This window comes from Plodia interpunctella, chromosome 1 (assembly GCF_027563975.2).
Source record: "Plodia interpunctella isolate USDA-ARS_2022_Savannah chromosome 1, ilPloInte3.2, whole genome shotgun sequence".
Classification (NCBI taxonomy): Eukaryota; Metazoa; Arthropoda; class Insecta; order Lepidoptera; family Pyralidae; genus Plodia; species Plodia interpunctella.
In genome coordinates this window covers 4,286,698-4,306,753 of record NC_071294.1, presented here as the reverse complement: position 1 = coordinate 4,306,753, position 20,056 = coordinate 4,286,698, and the positions used below count along the sequence as shown (strand labels likewise).

The window sequence follows — 20,056 nt, the reverse complement described above, 5'->3', positions numbered from 1 at the left end:
AAACTTTGTGATTGAATATTTCGGAACAAAAATAATACTAAAATTATAAATATATTTATTATGCTTAAATATTACGACTCAAACATTATGTACATCGCTCAAAGCTCATTTGAGGGACATCGTTGATGCACCAAATTGATTAATGCATTTTTACTATTCACCCGATATTGTTGTTGTTTTTAGGAGATCAATAAATCATAGATTCAAATTAGAAATTAAACACTTTCAATAATAATCAAGCAGAGTATTTCCATTTCCATTAAAAATAGCGAAAAAGATTATTATTGTCAGATCTCGTCAACTGTTCCAGATAAAAATCTAGTGTAAAATTCAATAAAAAGGGATAACCACAGACTTATATAAGTCTTTGGACCTATAGTTCTTTTTTCTGAAAATTTTATATGCTTAGTTACAGTCCATGGACCGTTCCACAATATGTTGACCAAAGCTGAATTTAGCTAAATAATTCATAACATCGGGCAAAATGTTTTGATTCTAAATTGATTTATTATTACACCCAATTTCGGGATGCGCCTTTATTATGAATAAAAGCATTCTGTCCAGAATTTGTCCAGGGTATGGTAGAAGTGTCTGCTGACTCCAAGCAGGGAATGATTCTCATCGGTGTAGCTCTGGAAACATAAAATATATCATTATTATTAATTAGCACGTTTGTAGCATGTTTGTAGTTTCATCTGCTCCTTAGTTTTGAAAAATTTGTGCACGAGTTGGCCTCAAATTATTTGTATAACTGAAATGTCTAAACCCAGTTATATTTTCAAACTGACTATAAAAGGGAAACAAGAATTTCCCTGGATACTGCTCAATCAGGCCCCACATCGGATCTATGAACAATTTGCACATCCATAAAAAGGTGGAAGGGACCTTATTAAGGGACCTCAATATTATTATATACTACAACTTGCGGCATATAGTATATCTCATTAGGTACAAGTTGCCATGCTGGTGTGGAAACGAAAAAAACACAGATTGTGTCAGCTGCATTCCACGCAAATTGTCAAGTCAAACAAGGGAAACAGGTGATAGGTTAACAATCTGTTGCGGTTTTTGAATTTTATTTCCACCAATAAGTCCACTATCTCGTTAAACGCGCTTTGCGGCTCTTGGTTCTGTTAGCCCCATACGAGATAAAGACGTCATACTGAACTATAATATACATACTACAAGCATTCATGTACGGTATATGTCGTACGCGATGCGACTACTGTCATGTCGCACAACATGCGACGCAATTACCAGAACATGTGCATTCAACTTAGGACTAAGTTCGTTTCAAACCAGTATCAGCCTAGTTCTATGCTGGTTAAGTAATGTAAGTAACTATGTTACTACTAGTGGAGTTCACGTATAATACTACTTTTGTAACTCTATTGGAAGTAGGAAAGATTAAGAAAGCGGATCCTGAGCTCCAACGCTCAACGGATGCGAAACAAACCGGAAAACCGAGATAAATTTCGGTCGTCTCCCTAGTTTGATAATGAAAATTAACGGCAAGAATGTTGAAAATCAAAGAACAACTATAGGTGCATTAGTTACTTATAACAATTTTATCGTATCGTATTAGTATCTTATACTATGTATGTATCAGTATGTTCCTTGTTGGTACCACAGAACTCAAAATTCTATTTTCAATTCATAATATGTCCTTGTAATTTATGTCACTTAATCATTTTAAATTATACAGTAGATAAGATGAAAGAAGAAAACGAATATCCTATATATTCGCTTTCTTCTTTCATCTCCGATTATGCGTGCTTTTCGGTTATGGGTCCTCCTAATATCCTCCCCTAATGAAACGAAATCTTACCACTTGCTGGAAAGCAATATCGGCGTGCTGCAACTTCTTAGCCAGCTGCAGGCTGTGCTGGTAATGAACATTATCGTCTCCTGTGCCATGGACTAGCAGGTATTTACGGTTCCTCAGCTTCTCCGCCATAGCCAGCACGTCTGATTGTTGGTAGCCCACGGGGTTGGCTTGAGGCGTGTCCATGTACCGCTCTGTGTATATAGTGTCTGTAATAAAATCCTTATATGTATATTATAAAAAGATCGATATGAACAAGATAACGTCAAAAACTACCAGACGGATTGTTGTACGGTTTTCACCAATATATTTTGATTCCTGAACAAAGTACAGATGTATAATTTATTATGGTTTTACTCGAATGAAGCCGGGATAAGCCACTAGTAAATAATAGTATTAAATATACACGAGAAGAAACACGCCAGAGCGCTAACATCTTTTGGCCTTCGTCGCGTGCTAAGTTTTCCAAAGGCAACCAGTGACCTGCCAGGTTTCATCTCACGTGGCTACGCTAACAAAGCCTATAGTTCTTTTTTATTGTCTTTGACGAAAACGTACCGTAGTAAAGCCAAGAAGTGACAGGAGCGATGGCGGCGCCACACGCGAGTAGGTTCTCGGTATCCTTGATCAGCATCATGGTGGTCGCATATCCGCCGTAACTCCAGCCCCACACACCCACGCGCTTGGGGTCGATGAACGGGTACATCTTCAGGAGGGTCCTGCCAGTAAAGAATTATAATCAGCAATACACGGGCTGAATCTGATGATCAAAATTTAATGGCATTAATGTTAAGAACTGGCTCGATTTACAAAAAATATTTTTATATGCAGGTTTCCATGTAAACATAAATTTTTAAATAAGATGGTGCAGTCAACAGCATCAACCTACCCATATTCATTGCAAACTCGCCGCTATTATCGCGCCATAGAGGTTCATGCAGCGTAACTCGATGTGCTGTTGACTGTACATATAAAAATGTGGCCCTAAATTACTGGACCCTAATAAAATAAACATGACCGGTCGTCATTGACTACTCTTTGAGGTTTGCAGTGAGGATTTTCAAAATTCGTATGATATGGATGACGTTATATGAAATGGGATGAGGCTATAATGAAACTAGTTCACTTACTTGATGGCTGAAAGCGTGTCAGTAATTTCGACAGTGCCCAGCGCGTCGTTGACCGCGTGCATAGCCTCCGTGCCCAGCACACCAGAACCGCGTACATCTATCGCAGCTATTATGAAACTCCGGTTTGTAGACAAATACAAGTGGTAGTACTCTGAAAACGAATGAATATTATACAGTATACTTTAATTAAACGACAATAAAAAATATACATACTAAGTCACGACCTCGTGTCTCGCATTTATTATAAATGAGCAAGTTTGGATACTTATGTGTACTTTTATATTTATGTACTTGAATGTACTTGTATATTTGTGGCGCAAAATCTACATGGCATAACCTGGAATACCACATATGATACTTTTTATACTGAAATTGCCATGGGATTGCGGGTACTTTACCTACCTAAATCAAATCCGTTTTTCACCCTCGCAGTACCAGGTCCAGAATACACCCTCAAGACCATTGGATACTTCTTTCCCTGCTGAATGTCTGGAGGCAACAAGAGTTTGATGTTGGCGTTGGTTTGTTCTTTCTCCAAATATATTGTGTTGTACAGAGGCAGTGGAAGTTTGTATGTCCTCAATTTTTGATACAGCTTCGTGTTGTCTTTTACCAGTCTAAATACGTCATCCTGGAAAAACAACTTAGATTTTTGAAAATAATAAAGAATAGGACATTTTATAGAGGTATTCTATAAATGTAGATTATTTTTTTAGTATTTAAGATGTCTTTTGACGAGTTGTATAAAATCTGATAAGAAATACCTATCTTACCACGCATTGATAGAAGAATGATTTTGCAGGGTTGTTGGTAGCGCTACAAGTGACTACACCGAAACTGGCTCCTGGCGAAAACTTGGCGGCAACACTTTGACATGAGGGCTCTTTACACGAAATGCACCGCACGGCCCCGTCGGGCCCCGTGGCCCACAGCTGCCGGGCCCAGGGTTCGTTTCCGGGGGCCGCTATGTAATACACAGTGTCGGACGGTTCGTTCCAACCCAGCAGTTCCAAAACCGTCGCATTTCCAGGACTCAAATCTTCTGTAGTAGTCGTATCGAAGTCGAATCGAGCCACATGTGGAAACCTCGATTCTCCATTGTATAAATGTTGAATCTCGACCAACTTCGTCCCGTTCGAATTGTAAAATGCCGTTTGTATGTCAATCCAACCGTTTGGTTCAGTGTGCTCCTTTAATAGCGTGCATTCGTCCACTCTCAAGTCGCAGTTGACCAAGATGCTGACGCTTTGTCGCCTGTTCAGCCACAACACGACCAGGTTGTGGTCGGTGGCCCAGTTCACTCGGCCCAGGATGTGGTCAACTCCGACGACATCAACTGGTGCTGGGATGCTCCGGGGTGCGCACGTGAGGTCATCCACCTTGTAGACTCGAAGACCAACGACGGGGTTGACGCGACCTGCCTGACAGGAGTGAATTCAATATAATGTACCTACTTATAACCTATAGTGGTGGATCGAAAAGTAAGAGGAAGGCTTTTGTCTAGTGTCTCTAGTGTTTCTCATCTTTAGGCTAATAAAAAAAAATTCTAAAAGGTATTTTTTTTTTAATTCAAATAAATTCTTAACTTGTAAATCACATACACATCGAGCATCATTAGAAACCAAGAAAAGAGGTGATTTCCAGCTGCTATAGTAATGCTCCTTGCATGGCATTTTAATTGGTTAAAAAACTCAGTAAGGCTAGGACGAATATTTTCGAGAATGAAAATCGTACGTTACACTATTGTAAACATTTGTATGGTAAGTTCCTTATGTACATACGTACGATAGAGTTGCTAATGACTTCACATAATATATTTTGACAATTTAGCGACACGATAACATTGCTCCAAAGATGCCATAACTTGAAATTTCAATATCACGAAAAAAAGATTAATGAATCTCCGTGATTTACTCATACCTTGGGGTATTTGAACTCGATCATCTCAGGGTACTGGTAGTAGAAGTCGGAAGCGTTCCCGTAGTAGGGGTACACGGCTGACTCGACATTGGTGTCGTTGAAAGAAGCCACAGCTAGGTAGGTGCCGTCGGGGGAAAACCACAAAGCTTCGGCTGCACCGAACACTTCCTCTGAAAACCAAATGCTCGTTTAAACCACATTCCCAAAATAACTAAATGGAGCAATGACTTAAAAAATTAAAGTGACTTTTTGTGTAGTAGTAATAGTTTTGACAGGGGTCGAGATGTAGACTAATTTTTACTACGCAAGCAGTAGCTAGTTTATAATATTTTTTTTTAATTTGATCCTCATAATTTAGCCTACCGATAAAATTATATTATAATGGGTTAGCCAGTTCGGTTGGCGTGTATGAAATTTTGAAAAATATTCGAAGTAGTTAATTTTTGAAAAATATATGAATTTTCAGTACGGCCGGTCTCAATGCTTATTTAAATACCATAAAATAAAATCTACGCATCTGTCGGTAATGTATCTAAAAACTTTGTGTTATTTTTATTTAGAACCTCGTTGTCTAAAAGTCAGAATAATAGATATGTTTAAATTTAGGCAACGTATCTATAGATACAAGAATAAACAAATAAAATTAATTTGTATATCAAAATACTCCTCTCAGTTGCATACTATTGCATGCCGCAAGCGCACACGACGCTGCATTATTGTGTGCGCATGCGGTTTGTAGGAACTGAATAGGAATGCAATTTTACTGATAGATTAACGCAGAATTTTTAAGCGTGATATTTTAGCAGATTTATTTTACATGGCATCAGGTGGCATGTCGTTTCTGCCCTAAAATAGAACCACAACATAATATCCTCCCATCGATATAATACAAGGCAATTACGATAACAACCGCTTTTTCAAAGATAATTTATGACATGCAGGTGATCGGTCGTAAAATAAAAAGTTCATTTTTAATTGGTTTCTTTTTATTTTTACGTGGTCTATGAACTGGCTTCAACTGTATAAATGAAACAGAGAAACATCAACAATGAGAGTGATTTTCAGCAGAGTTTTTTTTAATGTTGTTAAAAAATAGTCATAAACCGTAGATAACAAATAGATAAGTAAGTGTACAGTCAAAAGCACATTAATCTTCCCAAATTTCTTTCCAATTTGCCGCCTATTATCTCCATAAAGATCTCATCTAATATGACATACGATCATTTCACAAACAAATTGAAAATGGACATACCTTCGTATATCCAGTCAGTGATGCCGAAATACATCTCTCCAGGCACACCCTCGGTGGTGAGCGCGGTGACCACGTCGGGCCGCGTCGGGTCGCCCACGAAAAACACATTGTTGTCTTTGACATAAGCCAGGGCTCCCTTCTTGCTCCATTCCACTGCCGCTAAAGGACCTCTGCTAAGTTTTTTCACAGATCTGAAACGCAATTCGCAAAGTGGTCATTTATTTAACAATTTGTAGACAGACAGAGTTACGAAAAATAGACAGACAGTAAACAGGAAAGTAAGTACAAATTCCAAATTTTATATCTTCCAACAGAATCATAAGAGGACATTTGAAAGGAAAATAGAAAAAGAGGTTATTAACTAACTACTAAAATTAGAAGTTGTTAATGAAAATACGGACCACTCAAGTGTGGTTATGAACTTTATTGTGTAGACTGAAACGATAGTCGACTTTTTTGTCGATAATTACACGTTCGTTAGTGACTTGTATTTTCACAATATCTCACGTTAGTTTTAATGACATTCGCAATGTACAGTAAGTGACAAAAGTATATATATAAGGACTTTTGCAGCCCACCGTACCGATGACAATTAATATAAGCTGGAGATTTTTGCTTGTATTTTCGAACGCATGCATCTCTGAAGATTTAAAGTCTGGTATTTTTTAAAATTTTAGTTTTTCCCTGTAATGATAGCTAGATTGACAAGCTACTAGCTGTTGCACGCAGCCCCGCGAGCCATAATGTAGACTATGTTTCCAACTAGCACTGGTCTCCAACTAGTTTCTATTAATATTATGATTTCCATGCAATGGTGCAATGGTTCCTCCTCTGTTTTAGCTTTGGTTTGCGAGTACAAATAAATTATTCAATAAATAACTTTGAGTTTGAAACAGATGGCGAAATTAATGCTAGAATTGTGTAATAATTATACTTAGGTACTTATATACGAAAAAATGTGAGGTATAACAGGGTAAAGCCAAGGGCAAACTTTTCATAGGCACTGTTTCATGTTCACATTTACATACATAACGCACGTGAAACTTATAAACAATAATATAACACGAGTGAAAGAAACTACAAAGACTCACTTGTCTTCAAGGTTGTATATGGAGTAGTCAGCGAGAGTGGAGTACCGGTACACCTGTGAACCAACAGACAACAGTTATGGTTTACAGTTTATTCTAGTTATGGGCTGCAGGCTTTTGTCTTTTTGACAAGAGGCCAATGATATTGACACCATAAACAGTCTTCCGTAAATTAGGTAGTATTGATACATTTAAATGACTATTTATATTGGTGTGATTTTGACTGTACCCTTGGATTTCTCATATGTTTCCTGGAAAATAGTTATTTAATAAAAAATATTAGTTTAAAATTATTAGAAATACATGTTCCATTTAAAGAGTAATAAACAATAGTTTATGCAATAAAACAGAATTTAAAATTAAAATAAAAACAAATGGATTCCGTATTGTTATTAAACGACATCGCACCATTTGCACCTTTGTGTAGGTTGCAAACAACAACATTACTTAATGGTCGTTACCCAAATTCAGTTCCAAGACTGTATATTGGGTTCAATGAACTCAAATAACAAATACCTCTCATAGTACTTACCTGAAGCAATAATAAAGTGGTCTTAAAACGCGGTCATAGTATGAATAATACCTAATTGACGTCAAATGTCACAAGTATTGTTATTGTATGCGAAAAGATAGTCTGTTTTGTTTCCATGACCCGATATCTAAAGGTTAAAAATAACAATATAATAAGTAGGCATTACTATAACTTAGGTATCATCATTTTACAATAATATTTACTAAAGAATATTTTTATACTTAAATTCTTCTTATAAAAAGTAAAACTTCGTCATATTTAGGGTTCCGTAGTCATGGAACCCTAATAGTTTCGCCATGTCCGTCCATCAGTCCGCGGTCTAACTCAAAAACTATTAGTACTATAACTAGTTCAGGTTTTAGAGTTGATTTTTACACATCAATATTTATGAAAGTGTGATACTTTAATTTATTGTTAAAATGCAATGTTCCTAATCAAAAACTATAATTCTCGTTTTATCGAACAGCTTAGTATGATTTAGTTTCGTTTTACCCGAATGCAATAAAACGAGCTGTAATGTCAATATTATCGTAAGATCGAGGTGGTTTGTGCTCGCATGCATATTTCTATGCTCTGTTTCACCCATATATACATAGATTTGAATATTTTATATCCAGAGATATTTGTCAAGTGAACAGTTTGTTTTATTTCTTTTATAATGTGGAATTGAATTTACGAATTGCAGAGTTCGTATAAAAATACTCGTAACCTACGAGTATTTTTATACGTCTTGTTTTTCATTTCATTGTTCCAACTCAAAATAAAATTCAACTGTAGACGTCGTATAAATATTTGTTTGTTTATAAATATTTGAGGTAAATAGTCTGGAAATATGGGTTACATTAAAAAATTGTCATGTTGACTACAGTCATGATCCTTTTAGCCTAAAGTAACCACTGTAGATTAACTGGAATATGGAAATTGAGCAACGACGCTTAGCATAGTTGTATATCTCCATACTTTACATTTTGGACTGTTTTTGATGAAAATTGTATTATGGATGGAAACATAAAGATGTTTTTTAAAATCATACCTAAAAATCACAAAATCCTTATTTCCTCGGCCGGTGACTCGGCTAGTAGTTCATAAAATTAATGTAATAAAAAAATTTACCTTTTGGGTATTCGACGCCAAAAGTAGATACTTCCCGTCGCTGGAGAACGCATTTGGTATGTATCTACGTAGTTCGTACTGCAACAATTAAAACGTGACTTTAATGCAGGTTGAGAAGCGTATTATGTAACGTTTGGGACAAGAAATGTCCCAGTTGTTCTCAGGAAGTATTGCGTGAATTCGCGTGTACTATTGTACAATATAAAATCTTTGTATATTCAACGGAATTCAGTGAGATGACTTGAAAACCGGGTCTACCGATGGTCATTACTAAAGATCAGGGTCAAAAATATTTAACCACTAATCATAATTCGCCATCAATTGATGATTCATCTTTATGACGATAGCTCGTTCCAGGGCTATGAGGATATTAATTATTGTATATTTTTATACAAAAAAAGTTAGTAACTAGTTCACGTAGTATAGCGAGCGATCCACAATCTCTGAAATGAATCTACTTTAATGAATCAATGAATGAATGTGAGTACAATTGGCGGTCTTATCGCTAAAAGTGGTTTCCTCATTTAATAGTATTCACTATAGCTTCTACAAGACTTTTGTCCAAGTATGCATAGATATAATATCTTGAGTTTTTTCATCGAATATTTTCATGAACCTATAAACATACGAAATGTCGCGTATCATTGCAGTGTTTACGCTCTTGTCACGTGTGTAGCCGGTAGCCGAGCTATCGCTATTATCAAGCTATGGAATCCTATAACAATCCTGAAACGGCCACCATATATTTTACAAGAGTCTTTTTCATCTGCTTCCACATGTCCTACAGAGCTGAAATTTTCCACGTCTGTTCAGTTTCCATGACAATGCACACGTAATTATTATAATAACGACCAGATGGTGCACCCGTAAAAAATACTCTATACGTGCTCTTACATATTTAACACTGTAGTAGACACAGTCTAGTTGACATGATTGTGGGTCAAGTTCAACCGTTCGACATTGAAATAATAGCGACCGGCTACTGGTTAGAAATTACAAGATGATCAATAATATTTTATTAATTAGTGGTACCACTAACCCATCTCTAGAGATTTAAAACAGTACCTACTGTTTTAATCAATTTACTAATAAATTCATAATTTCAATTAAATGTTTCGAGATATATTCACACAGATTGATATTTGAAATATTTGATATGATTAATAATACCTACGAGAATGGCATACCTAATAAGCTTGAAAATTAGTAGTATATTAGAATGAATTAGTTTAAAACCGGTCAAGTGCGAGTTTACTCGGAAGAGGGTTCCGTACAATTTATCGAATTCTAGGTTTACTAAACTTTTATTCCAGAAGATCCTGAGCAAATTGTCTGTGGCATACGAGTGATTCTATAAGGGTTCGGTTTTTTTTCATTTTTGTACGGAACTCTAAAAAGAATAACTTTTTTCTGTATGAGAATTGCTACAAAGTAATTTATTACAAATTAACTCACCAATTCTTCCTCACTTATAACAGTAGAGACTGTATGGTGAAGCGCGTTATTTTTCAAAATCCCTCTTCCTGGCTCTCTGTGTACGTATTCTGTATCTGGAATTATAAAAAGAAATAAAAAAGACCGTAAAAATACTGATCAAACAAAACCTATAAGGATTCCGTTTTTTAATATTTTGCACGTAACCCTAAAAAGCTCACACATGATACCACGGATATACTACAATATACATATATAGGTAGAAATGGTAGGTATATCTATATAAATAAATAATAAGGACAAACTACACAGATTTAATTAGTTCAAAGTAAATTTGAGACTTTTATGGGATACTAACTCAACTATGCTATATTTTATAACATATACATAATTATAGATAATCATCCAAAACCCAGGTGAATATGAAAAATATCATTTTCCATCGTAACCAGACCGGATTGAACCCAGGGACTTCAGTGTAGCAATCCGGCATGATGACCTTTATAGGTCACTTCTTCATAGTCGTATTCCTCATGGCTAACGGACGACCCTTACGTAATGACCACGAGGTCATTACGTGGAATGAAACACACTTTCTTGTCATTATTAATGGAGTAATTTGCCATTGCCTTCTTCATTTCACACACAACTTAATAATCAACAAGTGTGCAGGTTTCCTCACGATGTTTTCCTTCACGATGTTTTAGGTCACAGAGGTCACCAAAATAATTTTTTAATAACATTTTTTTTTATAACTTGTAAACATTTCAACAAAGCCATTCTTTTCACGCCTGAGTATGGTGTTAGGTATCAGAAACCTAGCACCCACAGACTAGTAAAGAGTGAAATTTGAACCCAAACAAGTCAAATCGTCTACCTATGTTTGTAATAGATACTTGAAAGAGACAAGGAAAATCAAAGTTGATGCACCTAATAAATTATTACTTACTTCCAACACAATTAACTATTACAATGACATTTCGCAGGACACGTGGATTGCCGTGATATTTATGAAAAGAATTATGTACCTTATATACTTAGTACAATCAGGGCGAACTACTTTTATTATGTTCTTTGCAATCTACATATACCTATACACACGCCTACCTGCCTTTAATAAACCATACAAATCAACCTTGATTTGAATATATCTTGACAAAATAAAGGTGGCAGTTTAGTTTCCACATTGCCCCTCCAGAGGCGCCCAACTGGATGAAGGTTTAGTCCGGTCCAATTGGGCCCCAGTTGGGCCATTTTTTGGGTGCCAGTTTGACGCCCTTTCCCGCGTTGGATTTAAACTGGATCATTGATAGTGTGACTAACCTGAAACCCATTGCACGTTGAGTCGGTCAGGATAGAACTCGGGCTGTAAGGGAATTAGTTCTTCCAAACTGAAGGTCTTCAGAGCCAGCTGATTGAAGGTCGACGACTCGGAGCTGCAGCTGAGCAGCAGAAGCAGAAGTACCAATTGCTGCAATGCTCCCGCCTGAAAAATGTTGCTATTTGTACCATACATACATTTGTAGAGGTTTTCATCTTTTTCCCTTAGACGGAGAGTTCGGCGACAAGGTATTTTCTAATGTAGAGTAGGCTAGAGTAATATGTAGATAAATACGAAACTACTCTACGCAATCTCATGGCAGAGTGTTAATTTTAGCAATTTCAGTTTGTGACTGTGCGATTGTATCTATGTATATAATATTGATTATATTGATGATTAAGAAAAATATATAAGTACGTATGTTTCGCGAGTTCCCCGCAGACCATAGATTTGTATGTTGCGTGAAATAAAATTATATATTTATTTTATTTAAACTTATTTTAATTAATAGAATAAATATATTCATGATACTTAGCAAATATATTTATAAAGCTAAATCGAAGTCAACTGAAAATCTAAGGTGTCTGCCCATGCATCAAAGACAATGAATGATAATCGTCATATGTGTGTTTATGTACCTATGTAGGTATTTTAAAAAATGTAAATTCACTCAAGAACACACTGTAACTTAAGTGAATTCAATTTAAATCCGGAACCGAGCGTAGCTACAAAATATTGTTACGCCACACAAATGCTCCAGATTTGCTCTAAGACCTTTGCTACACAGCGCCGTATCAATTTCCTTTGCATGAAATTCCATATCACTACTATACAAAATACTTCATACAAACTAGCAGGACACTAAGATAACTGCAGACAATCCAGAGTACAAGAGACAATCTGGCAGTATGTGGGTGGCAAAGAGATTCAAAGTCAAACCTATGGAATACTTATGTGAAGAAAATTATCGAAAGATAAAAAAAAAAGAAAATAACCGAAAGACCTAAATAAAAATAACGTGATAATCTATTTGTGTCTGTATTTCACAGCGTATCTCAAAAACCATCCTAGAACGTGAACTTCGTGAGAACTCACGCACGTTAATGCTCTATTTAGTCAAGTTAATTTCACTTTAAAAATACAAATAAGACGATGTCGTATAACTTAATACCAATTAAGCATCTATGTTATAAATGATACTACCGTTAGACGATAATGGCAGACCTTAGGTACGTCTTGATGCCTTTAAACAGGTTTTTACGAAGGTTTTTATATGAAAAAAGGTCGTCACCCTCAGAAAAATAAAACTTGTCTCTTCGCCGTAGTACCTACCACGGAATTAAATAAAGTTAGTAAGTATAGTCCACTTTTATGGAGAATAAACGACGTCGTCAGTAAAAATTGATTTAGTTTCGGTGTTAAGAAAGAAGTCATGGTGTGGTTTTAAAATTTACTGATATACCTATTCCAAACTAACTTGTCTAACCTATGTTGTTTCAGCTAATTGGACTCCCTCATGTTATAGATACAACTGCTAGACTATTCAATTCTTTGATAACGTAATATCTACATCTCAGAATATGAGATAAGAGTATTAAATGCAAATGAGCCTTTATGTAGTGACCCATATTATAATCTACATCTTAGAAAAAACTGCAAACTATAGAACCAACTTTTAGTATTTAAATACTTTAAAAATCTTGTCCATTTCGCATGGTCTATGCGACATCCTTGATTGGCAGACCACTATAGAGCGCACGTACCTAAACAGCAGTAGTTTTTTTCTATGCTTAGTATTTCATGTTAAGCACATCTCAAAAACAACTTATCCATCTCAAGAAACTCAGTCGGTGAAGACTTTCTTCGTGCAGTTAATCTCTGTATGATGGTGAAATCAGGCCTTGATTTTCACTTTAGCTCTTCATGATGCTTCGCTATAATAACGAGAAATTACTAATGAATAAAAAAATTCATAGACATCATATTCTGACTAAATAGACTGTCGATATACAATACATACTTAATATATGCATTGTCTACTATCTTAATTGCTATTTAAGTCTCCTCCAACACAAACGACAGATAACATTGTCATATAAACAGCTTAGCTGTTTATATTAATTACTTACCGGTGCCAACGTCTTTCCTGCCTTTCAAAAACAAGTCTATTTATGTAATTTAATGAACCCGCTAAGAGCGAAAGGATTTTACCTTGATAATATTACACAAGCACTTGCCATGCGTAAAGTTTTATTTTTAAAAGGACAACGATTACCCTTTTTAATAACACACACATTTAATTTAAATTGGGATATTAATAGGAATAGATGCTGGAAATTGTAGGTGAAAAACTAAGACTATTGACGGAAATTTAAAAATGGAAAGGGAACAATGATTAGCCAAGAGAAGGCAGACGTCGTGTCGTATCGAGACTTTAAAAGTAAAGACGAAGATAGAGAGGTGTGGCGAATTCTTAATCGACAAGAACATGGATTTTAAATTAGAAGGATATAGGAGCACTAAGGGTTAATGTGTCTCGATTTAAAACTTTCGTATTAATTGATTCACGAATCGAAGATGTATTAAGCTCGCTTACATGTTTACGGAATAAGTTCAACCCTAGATATATTAATGTCAAGCAATATGCAATATTTTGTACATCAAATTCACGATTAGAGATGTTCATTGTACAAATAGGAAATCATCCTACTCAAATATAACTCAAAATCGCCATTATTATCGTGACATAGAAAGAGTTGGCTGTGCTCAACTGTACAGTCGACTGTACGTCAAGTGACCCTGCATGGATCTTTATGACGCGGTACTAATAAGAATTAATTTACAATGAATTTGGGTAGGGCTGTCAATTGTACTTATTTGACCTCAGTGGCGCAGTGGTAAAGTGCTTGCCCCTGAACCGAGAGGTCCCGGGTTCGATCCCCGGTCGGGTCATGATGGAAAATGATATTTTTCTGATTGGCCCGGGTCTTGGATGTTTATCTATATATGTATTTGTTATAAAATACAGTATCGTTGAGTTAGTATCCCATAACACAAGTCTCGAACTTACTTTGGGGCTAGCTCAATCTGTGTGATTTGTCGTAATATATTTATTTATTTATTTATTTATTCATATCAGCTTGACCATTCTAATCTATACGCTTTGTAAACTGCCTAATAGTTATTTAGTGTCAGTCGTTACTTTTACGAAACTAATTAGCCATTAACGCGTCAATTTTAATCAATCAATTTAACAATCATTTTATTCTTCGATTGTGGTAGATAACAATAGAAGTTTACTTTTAAATTATTCTATTTGTTAGGTTTTTTATATTATTTGTTAGTACATTTTCCTGTTTAGCCTCAGCAATAAAAGGTTACAGTTGAAATTCACATAAAATATATCGCGGGTTGACCTTATCGATTTCAGCATGCAAAATTAATGCAAAACATTGGAGTGCATGTCAAAATGACCGGTTACACATCGAAATTGAAAATTTCTACACAACAGAGAAAGAATTTTGCGAAAATCTGCGTTTTTATTTAGAACGATCTGCTTAGTACTATCCTATTTTTTTATTTCAAAACGAATTTTGTTTGTAATAATTTTATTGCTCGAAAATAAATACATAAATGAAATAAGATATGTACATACAACGGTGGACTTATCCCATTCACATGATTCCATACAGGTACTTTTCGCAAAATCAGTGGCTAGCTCTTGGAGTCCTCTAAATCAGGGGCACTTGATAAATTTTTACGCAATAATGCAATCCTGTTTTTCTCACACTGATCTAAGGTTGCCATATATAAAATAGTATCTTACATATTTTCTGTGTTTTACTACTATATTTTTTAATATATAGTAAGCGAAACTAGTTAATTACTAAGTTAAATATAGCTTTTAATTGATTTCCTATTTACTATTTATATGGCTACTAAATAATAATAATAATCTGAAAAAAATTAGCAACCTTATATGAAATGACGAGTCTTCAAAAATGTACCTAATATAAAACTTTAACAACTTAGGGTGGGAACTCAGGTCTTTTCTGTATCAAGTCATGCTTTGGCTAGACCCCACTACCCAAAATTCTCACTCAGAACAATGAAACCCCAGAAGAGATAGAGCAGGTGATAAAAAAACAAACACTGGACGACAACAGAGGTATGGTGCGCATAATAATGTCAGACTACAGGAACTGCTCGCATATGAAGTTACTTTATTGTTTTATTCCGCTTTGTTTTGTTCTAACAATGTGAATACAAAAACAGGACAGGAGCTATACTTGAGATATACAAAACTATGTCACTGCAGGTTCATAAATATTGAAGTACTTATATATGCGTGGATCGCATAATAATACAACATTACGCGTCGAAACTCAATGTCATTAATAAAAAACCCAAATATATAGCCAGAGGCAAGTCAGTTTAAATTAAATACTTACTTGTTAATAAAAAATATGTGACTATACAAATTATTTATGAAATGCCATTATTTATGCTTCAGTTTAAAACACAGTTACATAAAATAAATATATAAGTTTTTTGAATTATAACTGAACATTATGTTACAACAAAAATGCAGGTTTCCTTTTATAGTAAGCAAGTACGGCTGTCTGATCATTATCAGCGACGGAATATTCACTGATGTGACGCAGAGTCACTGATGTGACGGCGGGCTATATCTCTTTTTTTTCAAAATCTCGAAGCTTATGGTGCATTAAAGTGTATTTGCCACTATTTCCAGTACTCTATCCTCTTATCATCATCTGCTATAAGTATCATTTCGTTTGGGGTCGAGTCTTGATATTCCTGCGCTGGAGAACTCTGCTCGGGGTTTATTTTGACAACTAAGCAGTCGAACATGCGGCCCATATAATGAGAAATGTTGGACCTTACTTACCTTCTGTCTTTTTACTGGCCCATCTGAATGGGTAAATTATTATTAATAAGTACATTTGTATCATAAACATTATTCAAGATCGATGATGAATTGACTATGGTAAGCTGATAGGAATGCGATGCAGTTTCGTGTTTACTATCCGTTTAAATCCAGATCATATCTCGGAATTGGACAGGCTGTAATTGCCGGTTCTCTCTTTGTTCAAATATTAATGAGTCGTAACGGAATAGACATCCAGAGAAAGTAGCATATAATTTACATGCATTTTCTAACAATAAGTACTTAAATCATTGCAGTACACAGATAGATATAATAATTTTATGATACATTATTGTTGTTTGTGGTTTTTGTTTACCTTTTTTTTTCATTAAAGTATTATCGGATTTTTCTGTTGCGTTATTATTTTTACCAAAAACAAAAATGGCACGAAATTAAGTAATCCTACTTTCAAATTTGCATGCATATTTTAGTGAAAATAAACAAAAACTAGTTTTGTGAAGATATAAATCTACTAGATACTACCAAAATAAGAGTAGAAATGTAATTTTCACAACGAGAACCATGACAATCGCATGCCCTCTCACCTGTTTCTTCCTCAGCCATTTAGCATGGGAGCCCAAAGATCGCTTTCCTATTTTTTCTCCACTTATCACTACGATACGACTACGATATCAGATCATTGGCATGCATCTTACTTGACTTGAAGTTTAACTTGTCGTATATAAACTGTACTACATTACACTGTTAACAAATTATACAATTATATATATGAACCAGAGGTAGCTTCATAGTAGAAAATTGCAATAGCAACGTGGTAGCACTTTGAGCTGCGTTTACTAACTAACTAAGCCCATAATCTCAATTTATTAATAAAATTGTATCGAGGCAGGTAGACTAGTTATGTAACAAACAAATCAGGGTAATATAACTTATGTAAAATAACGGAAACTTTAGGTGCGATAAATGTAGATCAATGCGAAGTAAAATTCCAATAAAATCTGGGTAAGTGTGAGTCGTGGCACGCGCAATGATCTAAGTTCTGAAGGTGCTAGACTGCTAGCTTACAGTGATAATTACTCAGCCAAGGCTTATCCTACATAACAATTATGACTATATCTAATGCCTACATTCAATGGAATGAGGAATTCTAAGAAACTTTTTCCTATTTTAATCGATGTTGTAAGATTATCGTCTATTATTTATTAATATATGAGTAAAGTAAAGCCTATATAATAGACAAAAATATATAAAATATTTAGATAATGGGTTAATAATACGTACCTAATATGCAATTTAAAAAATGCAGTTATTTTGAAATTACAGACAGACTTTAATTTTATTTATTAGTGTTGATTTGGATTGATGTGAATACCTGTGAATACTTCTGATAAAATTCAGTTTTTTAAAATAAAATATTACGCAAACCAACCCTAAATCAAGAAATAATAATGAATTTTAAAACGTAAAACAAAAATGACTCATTAAAATTCACATCGTATCTTGGGACTTGGGAATTACAATGACGTCAAAAAGTTATTGGTTTTAGTATTCGACACAACATTATTTATATTTGATATGTTTGTCATAAAAATATATATTGAATATTTATTGATAAAGTAAATTTATTTGCAGCTGAAATAAATAAATGAAATCCTGATGAAATACCATACAGATTTATACATTACTAGCTTTTTCCCGCGGCTTCGCCCGCGGTAATTTTCCGGGATGAAAGGTACCATATGACCTTCCCCATACTTCAAACTATACATGTATACAAAATTTCAAGAAATCCTAAGTTGTGTACTATTGATATCGGAGATTATGTTAATTTTGAATCTAAGCTTGATAACGATTTCAATAGCTGTTTGTTAAACAAGTAAGTAGTTAACTACTTAGTAGTTATTGAAGTGGCGAAAAACACTAAAAGATGCGCAGCCGCATCGCACGTTCCTTTCTAATTTGGAGTCTTTTCAAATTAGCACCCACTAACCTTAGCTACTAAGTAGTACCTAATTATAGTATGTACAGTCACGTGCATTCATGTGTAAACACTTAACACACCGGTTTTTATTCCAATGTGACAAAGTTTAAAATTGAATGCAGTTGTATACATATCAATGCCAATGATTCAGTGAATCAATTTCTCAATGACGCAAAATCTACTGGATGGATGTCAATGAAATTTAGTACACGGGTCGAATAAAAGCTGGAATTTTAGGATAAATAGTACCAAACACTAGCTATAGAAGTTTTTGGAGGACGAAACTAACATCTTAATATCAAAATGTACATTAGTATCTAAATAAGATTTACTCGCGCTAGATATGGTGATAATAATGGACAGGGTATAAAATGTGTGAAGATCATAAATTACGCGCCAGTATACTTATATTTTAGAGTAGAAGCCACGGAAAAATAAGAGTTTATCATTCCGTGGTAGAAGCAGTAGACTGACTAGGTTTGGAGATAATCAATATTATTACTAGCGGCCCGTCCCGTCTTCGCTCGGGTAAAATAATAATAAATTAAACCTTCCATTTGAATAATCTATTTTAAAAACCGCATCAAAATCCGTAGCGCAGTTTTAAAGATGTAGTACAGGTATTTACATAGAGACAGACAGCGGGAAGCGATTGTTTTTTATACTATGCAGGGAAGAGAACACTAACGAATAAACGAAAGGAGGAAGATAAATGAAAATGGGAAGACCTAATAAGAGATGGATGGTATGATGGATGGAAAAGTTGTTTGGCATAGACGTGAACATGACAGCTGATAGAGAATTGCGTAGAGAGAAGACATTCTACGTCGACCCCAAATGAAGATGATGATATAAAGAAATGATGAGTTATTTGATAGCCAGATTCAAAATTTCCAAAATTCCCAGGGGACTCTCTTCCAGTGACACATCTAGTCCAGATTTTTTTTCTTTCCTATCACAAATAAGTTGGAATTATAAATTAAAAAATATATGTCATCAAACACTCACCATTTTACGCGTGTACGTGACAGGACGCCAGGACGAGCCCTCAATGGAAGTTAAGTGGTCCAATCTGGCATCACTCAGTGACGAAACTCTCACGACACTCGCGGACGCTACACGAATACGCTACACGAACACGAGAAACCGCGGGGCCGCGCTGCTGGCGACTGAACTGCGCTTCTAGTGCGGGTAATGCTCGTGCGCCGACGACGACGTAAACATCATTATTTTGGACGTTGTATACAGTCCCACGTAACACAAATTAAGAGAAAAAAAATGTTCAGTAACTAGTCGAAACTTGAGATAACGGGTCCAATAAAAGTTATTTATCTGATCATAAGATGTAAGACATTTATTTGTGTTAGTATTCAAAAATACAGAAATATAAAACGCATAAAACTTGTAATAAATTTTCTTCCGGCAGACTCATGACATGTCTTAGAGCGTGCTTAACCCAAATAAGCCTGAAACTATTTTACCGCTGGTAAGTCACCATGAGAAGATTGCACACGTTGCGGAGATGCTCATAATACACAATACACTGGATAC

General features: G+C 35.1%; 1 protein-coding gene across 1 annotated transcript; it reads right to left on the bottom strand.

The window, feature by feature from the left end:
* Positions 1–38: 38 nt before the first annotated feature.
* LOC128671207 (venom dipeptidyl peptidase 4-like) lies at positions 39–19,695 on the bottom strand. The gene is made up of 13 exons (XM_053747518.2): positions 19,514–19,695; positions 11,618–11,780; positions 10,316–10,410; positions 8,861–8,938; positions 7,219–7,271; positions 6,128–6,318; positions 4,876–5,045; positions 3,729–4,376; positions 3,358–3,586; positions 2,956–3,106; positions 2,384–2,544; positions 1,829–2,034; positions 39–632 (listed from the first exon to the last, which is right to left on the bottom strand). Exons 1-13 carry the CDS (start codon positions 19,514–19,516, stop codon positions 540–542), a joined length of 2,241 nt encoding a protein of 746 aa, XP_053603493.1. The 5' UTR covers positions 19,517–19,695; the 3' UTR covers positions 39–539.
* Positions 19,696–20,056: the final 361 nt, after the last annotated feature.

Excerpts from the sequence above, each read along its gene's own strand:
- LOC128671207 (XM_053747518.2), bottom strand. Across the intron at positions 7,272-8,860 it reads TGGCGTCGAATACCCAAAAG|GTGTACCGGTACTCCACTCT; the intron begins GTAAATTTTTTT and ends GTTGGTTCACAG. Across the intron at positions 5,046-6,127 it reads CACTGACTGGATATACGAAG|AGGAAGTGTTCGGTGCAGCC; the intron begins GTATGTCCATTT and ends TTTGGTTTTCAG.